The 13,443-nt window shown below is 29.0% G+C and overlaps 1 protein-coding gene across 1 annotated transcript in view; it reads right to left on the bottom strand.

Moving 5' to 3' along the window:
• Window positions 1-13,443, bottom strand: part of LOC123297903 (sodium channel protein 60E) — an 80,142-nt gene that overhangs the window by 47,147 nt on the left and 19,552 nt on the right. The window contains exons 2-3 of the mRNA XM_044879733.1: window positions 12,043-12,263; window positions 5,382-5,565 (exon numbers count right to left, since the gene is read on the bottom strand). Coding sequence (XP_044735668.1) covers window positions 5,382-5,565; window positions 12,043-12,263 — 405 coding nt within the window. The remainder of the gene's footprint in view (window positions 1-5,381; window positions 5,566-12,042; window positions 12,264-13,443) is intronic.

The following is a 13,443-nucleotide window of genomic DNA, read 5'->3' as shown; positions in this document are numbered from 1 at the left end:
TAAAAGTTTGAATTGAATCATCCTGCATTATATTTTGACAATTTCTTTTCAAATGTTATTCGTAAATACAAGGTAGGTTTGTTAATTAATTCTTTTATTATTTTATTAATATTTAAATTAATTTTTCAAAATAGTAATAATAATGGAGATATTACTTCAACAATGCTTAGTATATTTATTTTTAATAGATGGTGATCCAATTGCTGCTTCCTATGTTTGAACTCTGTAAATTAGAATGCTGTGAATATTTTCACTTGCTTTAAACTTCAAATATTGGATTGAACATTTTTTTACGATATTAATCGTTTTACTAATGCTCAATGCTCAAATTTTTTATTCTACAGAAATAACAATTCTGTAAGAACCATGTATAAACTTTTTCGAGGAAGCTAAGACCAATTAAATCGGTCTAGTGAGCGAACAATTCGCATCATTGTGCTAAATATAGAGGAAAATGTTAACATTGGACATAGGGTGAGGCGTGAGTATCATCATCGCGCGTGTTCAGCCATGTGTGGATTTTTTTCTGTTATTTTCTTAAGAGTCGTATCCATATCAACAAACAAGCGCGTTGGACCTAAAAAGAAAAATATGCGAAAAGGCATAGAATAACTCGAACGAATAAACTGCGACAGAAGTACAGGAGCAGCAATTTGGGAGCATAGTTTATAATCAATTAATAAAAATATGACTAGATAATATTACTTTTTTTTTTAAATTAAAGTTAGGAAACTCAATTTAGACCAATTTTTAATATGTAAATGAAAATTTATATTGAAAAGGTCAAAACAAAAATTTTCACTTAAGTAACTGACAATAACAGATATTATTATTTGTTATATTTTATTCCAACATAATAATTTATAGTCATATAAATATGATCAATACTTATGTACCTATATTTTGTTACTGGCATTTATACTTTACGGGACAAACCAAAAGACATTAAAGCATCGACGTTTGGGAATATGAGTGTATAAGCTTCTATTTAAATCAAAGTTTATTGCTATTTTTATGGGATTTGTACGATTTGAGAAAGTAAATAACTAAAATAAAAAAAATGTTAATTTAATAAGTTATGTTAATACATATGATTTTTATAATCTTTCTAATGTTAATAAAATTCAATTATTTTATTTATTTTTGTTTTCGATTAAATCTGTAAAAAGGAATCCCGCACTTCTGATATGGATTAATGGTGCATCTTTATAAATAGATTTGTGAAAATAATGAGCTTTGTTACAATTGAAGTTAATTTGTTACAATTTCAAGCACATTATACGTTCAAATAAATAAACTTCAAATATACCGAAAAATGGATTTTATCGATTTTTTGGACTTTATTCAAAAAGTATACTCAATTTGAAACTTCTTTGAAATTTGCGGTTTTAGTATAACAAGCGGAAATAAATAAGAGCAGAAGTAATGTAATGTTAAGTCACTGATTAAAGTTAAGGCTATAATTTAGTTAGTCGTTTCGTAGTCTTACATTTTCAAATGAAAAATAAATATAATATATATGATCAAAAAACAAGAATAATAAGCTGAAAACCAGAAAAAATTATACGGTGTAACAGCAATTTCGGAAACGACTCCAACGGTTTGCATGAAAATTAGTATGCAGAGGTTTTTGGGGCGAAATATCGATCCCGTTCGGTTTCATTTAAAGAAAATGTCGTTTTAATCGTTTTTTCAGGAAATACTGAAACAAACTGAAAAATATGACTCTTACTGTCATCTATTGGCTAGTAGTAATACTAAAAAATTGGGAGAAACTACCGACTACCGACGCTGAAACATTAAAGAAAGGTTTAAGAAGATGAAGTACTTACAGGATTAGTATGCAGGAGGTTTTTGGGACTAAAAATCGATATAGCTTCTAGTTTGCTTAATTTTAAGCAAACGTCGTTTCTCTTGGAAACTTTAATCTTGGAAACTTCTCCAACGACTTTCATGAAATTTAGTAGGTAGGGAATTTCGGGGGCCAAAAATCAATCAAGGTAGGTTTTATTTAATATAAATAAAGAGCAAAGCTCGGTTATCCGGGTACTACTTCAATACTAGAAATAGAATATAACTTTTGTAAACAACCGAGATATTATTCTCGAAACTTGAGATTTGTTTGGAAATAAAAGTACCTAAATAAATAGTTTTGCATTATCAGTAGAACAAGGATACGATGAATACAGTGAAAAATATTTTTCTATTAAGCTGGCATATTTTGAGTGTCTAAAATTTGAAAAGTTATTTGTTTGTGTACATCATAAAAAATGAAAAAGAACAAAATAAAATGTTGTATAAAAATATGACAGCAGCTATTGTTTTGTTCATATTTTTCTAATCTCAACGTTTCTAGAAAAACATTGTGTTGTAACTTATTAAATTATTTATTTTAAAAATTGAAAAATATAACTAAAGGAATGTGTTTTTATTTATCTTACCATCATATACTTCCTTTATTATTGTTCATAGAATTGTTCAAGAATTTACTAAAAGCTATAAAAAGTTTTGAAAACGACCCAGTTAGTTATTGAAAATATTTTATTGGCATTCTAATAAAAGCCACTATCAAAAGTTTTTTACTTGTTGAATATAGACAAAAAAAATTATATTATGGTTGTTGTTTTATTAGACCGTGAGCCAATAGTAATGAGTAATGTGAAGTGAAGGTACATCATCATTATCCAATATTATTATCCATATCATTATCCATAGTATAAAACAAAGTCGCTTCCCTCTGTTCCTTATCTCCATTTATGCATACATCTTTAAAGCTACGCAACGGATTTTGATGCTATTTTTTTCTGATAGATGCGATTCAGAGGGAAGGTTTTTTTGTATAATACATGCATAATATAGTAGAGTAAGGGCTTGAAATAGGGGTTGGAAGGGATGGGCGTCAAAAACTTAAAAAGTTGCATCGATTAGGCTTAAATATTGACAAGATGTACAACCAAGTTGAAGAATTGTTTTGAACTATTTTTAACCTTCGGGAGGTGGAATGATGGAGTGAGAAAGTGGGGATGAATAATAGGATATTTCAAATATACCCAAGTGGGGTATCAAATAAAGGAGCATGACGTGTACATTACAAGAATGTAACCACTGCGCAAGGGGTTATGGGGGGAGGATGTGAAAGTAGGGATGTTGCTCAGCAAAGCGGGTAGTTCACAGCTAGTTTAATAATAAAGATAAATTACATTTAACTAGTCGCTCGACTGTTTAACTAATGTTAATCGGGTTTTTCAACGATTTATTTTCCATATGACTAAAGATAGATCTGACACACAATACATGCGCAAAATGGTCTGTTTTCAGTAGCCGAGAAGGTTGAAAATGAAGTGAAATTGAAAAAAACTATTTTTCAACTTTTTCCGGAGGTATTGTGTTGTCAAGTTTTTCTTTTACATTTACGACATATAAAATCAATAATAAAACAAGAAACAATGATTGCTAAGCACTGATTTCTCAGCTTTATCAGTCCTCTAAACGATAAAACAAAAATCACAAAAACTTTGCTTCACCATGAGCTCAAGAGCTACATATTGCCTATGTAAAAAGGAATTGTTTGTGTGATAACTTTTTAATATTTCCTGCACATGAAAGTGATATGAGTGTGGTATATTTATTTATGAGGTTTTAAATAAAAAAATTTTACTTATAAATGAATAAAACATTAGTATTCTACCTCATTTTTAAAAGAGATATTCTGGTCTAGGGTTTTGAAAATGTTATTTTGCTACAGAAATTTCTCACTTTTTTGCTGTATATTGAATTTCTTACTTTTTTGCTGTATATTGGTAAATCATAGTAATTATCAAAAAACAAATAACAGTAATGATTTGGTTCCTTAGAAGAGCTTTGGCGTTTAATAAGCAAAAAATTCGGTAGGAAGTATAAATAATAAAAAATGATAATTAGTAAATAGCTAATTATTCGAAATTCGAATTTAATTACTATGGGGCTAATGTCTTGAAAATTATAAATCAAAATCCATTTTAACAAACTTGATGAACTAAGCACACTCTTAATGAACTAAGCCGTTTCATTGAAGAGTTTGTTTTAGCTAGAAAAAATAAAATATAACTTGGTACCACGATGCCTTCTCAGAATTCTTCTTCAGAATTTTATTAGAGTAAAATAGATAATACAACACACAATGTAAAAATTATTATAGATTGATTTAATGTCAAATAAAATATACTATTATTATTATTATGTAAAAATTAAGATACGAAATATTTTAAGGTGAAAAAAAACATTAAAGTCATTTCCATTTGAACGTATTCGAGCATATTACATAGCTAATAAAATTTCGTTATATCATGGAAATTCTAAATTTGAGCGTATTTTAACAAACGAGATCGTTTAAGCCTTTTTATGTACCTCTAAGTTGGAAGTTTTGATATTTTTTTCAAAGAATTATCATATTTTATTTTTCTGTTCCTTGGTAACAACGTTCTCTTGCACTTCATTTTCTTGCACTTCATGTACTGTTGTATAATATATATGCTTGCATTGATTGCGTCATATACACCGTCGTATAGTTAATATCTCAATGACATACTTTAATGTTACGAACATTATTTCTTTGTAGTTATTTTCTTGTGAACTCTAGCTTGAGTATAAGAAAAGTGGAAAACTGAATTATATATAACTTTGTTTAAAGAGAATTTAGATTCCTTCGAATGCTAATGTTCAAGTACAAAGATGTTCTTTTGTTAATAGATTATACTGTTAAATCTCTTATATGTTATTAAACTTTCTAAAACAATTTTAACAATGTTAGAAAAGTAGTTGGGTACAGACTTAAAATTTCATTAGCAAAATAATCATTATAACATGGAATGCACAGGTTAAACTAATCTTTTGAGTTGTTATTCATCTCAAAAATATTCTGGTTTAATATATTTTTACCTGTCTCTACTTTTTACCCTTTTTTTGAGAGAAATTTATTTTTAACCAATGAACTTAAAAAAAGGGTGGTATAAGTTTGACCGCTATGTGTGTGTGTGTGTGTGTGTCGATCTGTCTGTCTGTCTGTGGCATCGTAGCGCCTAAACGGATGAATCGATTTTGATTTCTTTTGTTTCGTTTAAAAGGCATTTCAATGGGGAGTGTTCTTAGCTATGTTTAAAGTGCGATCTAAGGGTTCTGTACCCAATAAAACTAAAAAATTGGCGACGATCTTCCAAATCGGTATAATATGGAAAAGGCTTGAAGGAAAGAGATAATTTAATGTTTAATGAAGAGTGTTCTTAGATATGTTTTAAGCATAAGTTTAGGGTTCTGTACTCGAAAAATTTGGCGGGGGATTTTAAATTTTGTAAATTTCACTTGTCACTTGCATGCATTAAGAAAATATTTTATAATTTACTTACTTATGCCATTCGATATATGTTGCATTCGTATTCTCCATATGTAATACACATTTATTACGTAATTCACCCATGTACACTTGTAAGGCAAATAATGCAAATACCATTAAACAAAAAATAGTTAATGTCATTACTTCAGCGAGTTGTTTAAATGAATGTAACAATGCATTGATAATTGTTTTCAAGCCTGAAACATAAAAATAAATCATAATATAACTATAATGTAACATTTACAACAAATCCATCGAGTATTTTAAAATTATGGAAATGAGTTTGATTAAGGATGTACGAGCGCCAGGGCAATTTTGCATAAAAAGCTTAATTTTTTTTTTATATATATATGTCCAAATCAATTCTGAAAAGTTCACGGGGGGAGGTGGGTTGCCCGATTATTTTAATAAACAAATGACTTCAAAAATAGGTATATTTGAACAATGGTCTTATGGGAAAGAGGTAGATGGAGGATATGTTTTCATAGATTTCTTCAAAACAAGTCGGACGAAATTAAAAAAACAACTACTTAAATTAGAGTTAAACCTTAATAATTGATTGAAAACAGAAAAAACCCGTTGTGCTCGACTAAACAAGGATGTATGTTTAATATTTATTTAATAAAAAAAAAATTTAATAAAATTTTTATTTTCAATTTTGATGGTGAATGATGTTATAACTATTCAATACAAAATGAAAAATCAAGAATAAAATTCTTCGATATCTGGAGCGATTTTCAAAAAATTGAATATTGAAAATTTTGTTTAATTATTTAGTTATTTCGAAAACCTAGGCAGATATTGAAAAATTTTGTTATTATTTTTCGCCGGTATTCATGAAATTTCATAAATTTGTTGTTAGAAAAGAGAAAGTAGCATTGATCGATTGTTAAAGAAAAAAACAAACAATATACAAACAATACATAGAGAAGTATTGTTTATTATTTACAGATCAATAAGCTTTGGTATCACCCAAAAAGAAATACGAAAGCTACACTAAATTAAGTAGTGTAGACAGGAGAATCAAAAAAAAGAGTTTCATTTTAGAAGAAAGCATTACAATTGTATTTCTTAAGTTAAGGACAACAAAAATTTTTGTGTAGAAATTTTTGGTTCGGGAAAAATTCTTGTTGCTCATTGATTTATTTAAAATAAATACTATTGAACAAAAACTGTGAACATTGAAGCAAAATATTTGGAAGGTATGGGTAACATAAGAATGTTAAAACTTGATAAAAGAGAAGCACAAATAAATACATACATATTTTGAAGTTTTTTAATATTTTAAGTGCTTCTGTTAAAAACTCGTTTTATGGTTTAAAATTTGTTTCTAGAGAACTCAGAATTAAAGCTTTTCAATATTTCATAAAAGGTAATGATATCTGTCTTTCATTACATTAATGCAAGACACATTTATGGAATTAGGCGACTTTGTAGGTCGATGCTGTTCTTTCAAAAAAAAAAAAACATGATATTACAAAAAATATACACCTAAAAGTACTCACTAAGACAGACACTTGTTAACACATTGAATAGTAGTTCTAGGAGGATGTTTATGTTGATAATACCGTAAAGCTATTACATACCATTACATAAAAGCTCCCTACTATATTATGACAGTCATAGAGCTTATGTTATTTTAATGTTAAACACTTTAAAGAAATTACTAATATGAATAAATATTATAAGGTAAAATTTTGTTGAATAAGCAAAGTACTGTAGAAAGTACAATGATATTTGGTTTTAACAAGATTATACAAGTGTGTTAAATCTACTAAAATTCCTTATTTTTAAATATAATTCAGATGCAGATGTCGATCTAAGGGTAATTAAAAGGCCACATTTATAATTTCATCACTATTTGATGAGTAAAAGTAAAATTAAACATTAACAGGTTAGGCTAGGTTATATTGGCTGTCCACGAAGGACACACTTACGCTATAGAGCCCACTGTGATACCATATATGTGTTTTACCACCTTTCCGCTGATAATTTAATTTATCAGCTTCTCAATTTCAGAGGCTGAGTGCACCTCCTTCATACATATACCATGAACTACATCAGCTCATCACAACTATTAATTAAATTATTTTTTTGCGACGGCGGGAATCGAACCCGCTACCTTAAGGATACTGCGGACGGAATTGGTTACGCCTCTACCAATTAAGCTAATAGGGCGACACTACAGGTTTATTAAAATTTTTTTAACGAATGCTATCCTGAAAAGATTATTGAGACTAATAAACACGCTCAACATTATAATGACTTTTTTCTAAGTTACTTTTACTAAGAATAAAACTCCTTCTTTACTCAAAGAAATACTCATAGAAATAGAAGAGATATAAATTTGAGAGTAGTCAAGGTTGTCTCCACTTTTTCATAATCGAAAATATTCATAGCCGACGGGTTTTCTTAAAGGTAGCCCGTAAAATTTTTAATTATGTGTTAAGTTGATTAATTTTCATTAATTGAGAACGACTGTTAAATAAAAATATTGAATAAATGCTATAATTATTTTTTTCCAAACTAGGAAGAACGAAATTTACGTTGTCCAACCCCTTTAAACGTCCAATTTTCAGGTTCAAGATGATGAGGATCCTGCTTTGTCGAGTTTCAATCAAAACATAATTATCACAATTATTTTTGCTGTTTTTTTTTCAAGTATACTGTCATTTATATATCGTCCTCATTGTGCCCCTGTAAAGAGAAGATCTCGGCTACGAACTTTTTTGTGGGTGAAAAGTTTGTTTGACTTGATTTTGTACCCTAAAATGAGTAGCTAAAATTTATACTGCATTCATTGATTCAATTGAAACAAAAGTGGCCTAGATGCGACCCGAAAGGTCTACACGACTAACTTCAGAGTGGAAAGGATAAAAAAATATCATATGTTTTAATATTTTTTATATTATTAAAATTAAACTATTGCAGATCCCCTATTATTATTATTACTTTTATTATTTTATATCGTTTTTTAGACCAATAATGAATTCACCAATAACGAATTCATTCCTGAAATAGGGTGGAAATGAATTCAGCTACCATAGTAACTTTTTAATTTTCTCAATAAGTAATGACAAATTTGAAATAATATTAATAGTTTACTTTCATATTTTCGAGGGGTTGATAAAGTCTTGTACGATAGACGTGTGTTAACGCATTATCAACGTACTTCTGCGATTGTCCCATTCGTGCTACACACTCGTTGTGCAACTTTGGCAGGTGTACGTTAATAACGCTGTTATCCCACTTGTATCGTAAATAACTAAAGTAATGTCTTGATTTTTAAATTTAAATGTAGGTGTACTGAAATGAGAGTAAACCGGTGTTTTGTTCATAACATAGGTAATGTTAAAAAATCATTTTTATTAATAAATTTAAATGTTTATTTAAATGATAAAAACATATTTAATGTTTATTTTTTATATTTTCTGTGTCGTTGTACTTTTTTTAGAGTGTAATCAGCATGTTTTATTTAATTAGCAGATAAAAAAAAAACATAGAGGCTTTTTTGTGTATTGTTAGTGTAATTTTTTAAATGTAGGGCAATTTTTTTGATCAATCTGTATCATTACTACCTATCTGACAAAAATCATTAATGAAATTCTTTTTTTTTTGATATTCATACTTTCGCGTCATGAATCTTTACGAGTACTAGTTAATCTTTTGTCCGCGACTTAGCGTTTTAGTTTTTAGCATTTTAATTTTAGACTAAAAGAATATAGTTATAATAATAGAAAAAAATTATCTACAAAAGTTTTTTATAGATTTATTCGATGTCAAAACCATTAAAGTACTGGGCGAGTTAACGCGTGAAGAAGCTACGTAGAATTGCCCGTGTGAGTAACAGTTTTCTCTCAAGTTTAATTCCGCAAATTTTAGTGCCTCTTCTTGAAAAGCTTGAAAAAGACATCCATGTTGATTTTTAAACTATTTGTCTCATTTCACCTCCTAAAGAGTTTGCTTTGAAAAATCACAAAGCATTTGGCTATTTATTTGTAAATAGGGGTAGTCCAGTGAACCTTCTAATTGATACATCTATCTTATATGATGTCTCCAAAAAAATTTTGAACCTCCGTTACACGATCTATGCCATTATAGATATATATAATATCTTTATGCTAGAATCTGTTCAGTGGTTCAAATAGCTGCGTTAGGTTAGCGAATTTCCTCAGAGATTGAAAAAAAATCACATTTTTCTGAATCGAAATATGGTATTTTTATTACCTTCTTGATACCAAAAATCCATTAAAATCGGACTTAAATCGCGATCTCTAGAGAGGGTACAGACACATAAACGTATAGATACATATATTTAAATTTTAACGATGGTCATTTTTTACATTAATTAGGAAGGATCGATAAACATTAGAAGAAATTTTTTAAAATTCCATTATCAGTACAAAATCAATAGCTTCATTACTTCGGAAATTCGCTAATAATGTACTAAATTGCAAATTTATTTGAAGGTGCAACCTTGATTAAATATTAAACTGAAATTTTACAAAGTTTCCAGATATTTGTTTTAGAATGCCAGGAGACTTGTTTGTATGTGCAACTTTATAACAATAAAGGACATATTAAATTGGGTCAGGATTTTTATGGTCTAAGCAAATAGATAAAACTAAAATATATCCGTTTAATGAATTCACTTGACTATCGTTATCATATGTACATATTTAGTTTCGAATTAACCATATACACGTCTATATAAAGTTATATCCATTACTATTGTCCCATAGGTTAAATTGTACGTTCGCTATGTGCAATAGTGTTGTAGTGGTATTACACTGAATTGAGAAACCATAGTCAAAAGCATTTTCAAGTAAGCTCTTTTATTTGTACTGGAATGTATTGTGAATGGTATTAGTTTAAAATTGTCGTCTCTGTTCGAATAAAATTCAATCACTAACCCCCCCCCCTCCCCCCATACCAAATATATATCTATTTATTGCATTGTTATTTTTAGTATTGGTTGTCCAAATTAAGTTATTTGTCGGTCTTTAGGATTCAATACGAAAGTTTTAGCGTTCTTTTTTTTTTAGAAAAATGGTTTCTGTTATAAAAATGCACAAAAAAGGAATTAGATTGAAAAGAACATTCTGTAAGAATATTAGAGTAATACTGTGTCCAAAAAATAAGGTGGCATTTGAATTTAAACTGCGTTCGTTTGTTGTGCATCATGAATTCCTTCCACCCGGTCAAACAATCATAAAGGAATATTTTTTTGAGCGTTATGCGTCATTTGCGTAACGCTATCCGGCTAAAAAGGCATGAATTGTGGAAAGACAATTCATGGTTTTTACACAATCCCATACTGCACTCATAATTCGTGATCATTTCGTCAAAAACTTAACCCATATCGTTACGCAACCACCGTATTCACCTGATGTGGCGCCGTGCGACTTCTGCCTTTTCAGCAAGTTCAAAAGATCGCTCCAGGGACACTGTTTTGATACGATAGAGGAGATTCAAACCGCAGCGAAGACAGATCTGAAGGCAATCCAGGAAAGTGACTACAACCAGTGTTTCGAACATTGAAAAATCCGATGACGTAAGTGCGTTGCATCGGGAGGGGATTACTTTGAAGGGGATGAAATTGATTTGGAAGAATATATAAAGAATTTTCAATATAAATACAATGTCACCTTATTTTTTGGACACATTATGTACCAACCTCGTTTCTCACGTTTATTGACGAAATTACCAGTAGAAACTTTTACTTTGGCAACTTTTATTTTGGAAATGAGTTTTTTTTAAATGTTTATAAGATAAAATGATAAAAAATAAAATCAATTTGTTTTTTTCTTTAAATGCACGATTTACATGTTTCTGCCATGAGGCTTAACGGTAAGATCAATTTTTTTTAAATAAAAGTATTTTCAAAATGCTTAGTATAAAGGTTCTAAAAATTTGCATAAGTCAATGAATTTAACCATTGTACAAAATTTCAGAATATGAATAATTTCTAAGTGTGGCGCCAGATCAATTTTTATATGAAGTTGGACTAAGTCTAAATCATTTCTGAAAATTTTAAGAGAGGGGAGGGTTTCCCGATTATTTAAATAAATAAATGACAAAAGTAGGCATATTAAACGTTGGCCTTATATGGGTAAAAGGTAGATGGATGATATGTTTTCATACATTTCTCCAAAATAGTCGGTGGAAATTAAAAAAAAAAACTATTTAAATTAAAGATATAACCATAATGAATTATTGAAAAAAAAAACCCGTTGTGCCCGAGAAGTTAAGGATGTATGAGGCAAGGAAGTGGAGATTCAATTTAAAAAAAGTATATATTTTCAATTTTGATGGTGAATTATGTCATAACTTGACAATGTAAGACGAAAAGTAAGAATAAAATACTACCTTAAAGATAATTTTTGTGAAGAATGAAAAGAAAAGTTAAATTAATATACTACACTTGATTTCCCTGCAAACTATGTATCAGCATACGTGACGGTATAAACACGTCGTAATCATAATTATATCAATATTCTGCCAAAGGATGTTACAGCATATTATGCGTGTATTTACTCTCTTTGAACGATAATACACATAAATTATCGATAAGGAGTAAATAATTTATCGATATATGCCAAACGCAATTGTACAATGAAACTTATTCTAGTACTGAAGATATAAAATTATGAGAATAAATTAATTATAGTTACCTGGCATTATAGATACTGTTTTTAATGCACGTAAAACACGAAATGTACGTAAACCAGATAAATTACCAACATCCATACATATTGTTGCATAACCAGATGTAATAACAACAAAATCCAACCAATTCCATGGATTTCTCAGGTACGTATAATTATTTAAAATAAAACCTTTTGCAATTGATTTGATTAACATTTCACAAGTATATATGCCCAGAAAAATATACCTGAAACAAATGAAAAACATTTTTTATTTATTATTATTGAATAAAACCATAAATTAATAGCATATTTTTTGGTGGAAGAGTTGAGAAATTTGATCAAGAAGACAAAATAACAAGTGAAATTTACAAAATTGAAAAACTCCCGAATTTTTGGGGTATGGAATAAAAACACTATCCATGAAATTACCTATCAAACGAAACAACGCTAAGATGCCAACGACAGACAGACAGACAGACACTCAGACAGACACACACACATAGCGGTTAAACTTAAAACACCCCTTTTTTTACTTCGGGGGTTAAAAACTAAGAAAAAACTTATATTTTACGTAAAAATCGATAGATATTTAAGTTAAGACAATTAGTAAGGCAGAGAAAAAAAATTTCGCCGAAGGAGGCCTTAATACACAGTTACTTCGATATTTTCTCATAGTCAATTTCTACTGGCTATCTTTACTACAGTATATTATGACGGCGAGCGATATTTTGAAGTGCTTATTATCGAGACTTACAGAGCATGAATTGCACGCTAATACCACAAGGTATAAGATATACCGAAATATCAAAAGCTCAAGATAGTTTCGGTGTTTCCAGATATTATACGTTTTTGTTGTTGTTATAAATACGATCCACATTATAAAATCGAATACTGGAGAAGTTTAATTACCATTTTGTCTCCATTATTCTTGAAATTATCAAATAAATTTTAAAAAAAATTTATAAATAAATCTTAATAAAAATAAAATAGTAAATGATGACGTAATGCTATATTTAATATAAACGTACAATAATTATTAAACTTAACGCAATGCAGCACAACCGTAATATAACAAACAATATTCTATAAAGTTCAATATAATGAACCGTGAGCGCATTATGAAGCGAAATTTCTATTTTCATTTTTCCTGCGCTTTGGAAGATTGATAAAAGTAAGCCTGAGTGTCAAATTCGTGAAAAACAAGTATTTTGTGTTTTTTAATAGGTTAAAATATTCTGTTTGCCGAATTTGGTAAAAGAAAGTTGTTTTTACAAATAACGTGGAAATTAGTGCAAGGTAGTTTTTCCCACTTTTAAGCCTTTTCAACAATCTTCCTATTCTTTTTTTTTACATGAATTGTATTAATAATTTTTATTTAACGTATGCGGCAGATGAAAAGTTGTCATAAATATTAAACAATAACCA

Source organism: Chrysoperla carnea, chromosome 4, assembly GCF_905475395.1.
Source record: "Chrysoperla carnea chromosome 4, inChrCarn1.1, whole genome shotgun sequence".
Lineage (NCBI taxonomy): Eukaryota > Metazoa > Arthropoda > Insecta > Neuroptera > Chrysopidae > Chrysoperla > Chrysoperla carnea.
The sequence above is the reverse complement of the archived record's forward strand: the minus strand, read 5'-3'. Positions and strand labels throughout refer to the sequence as shown.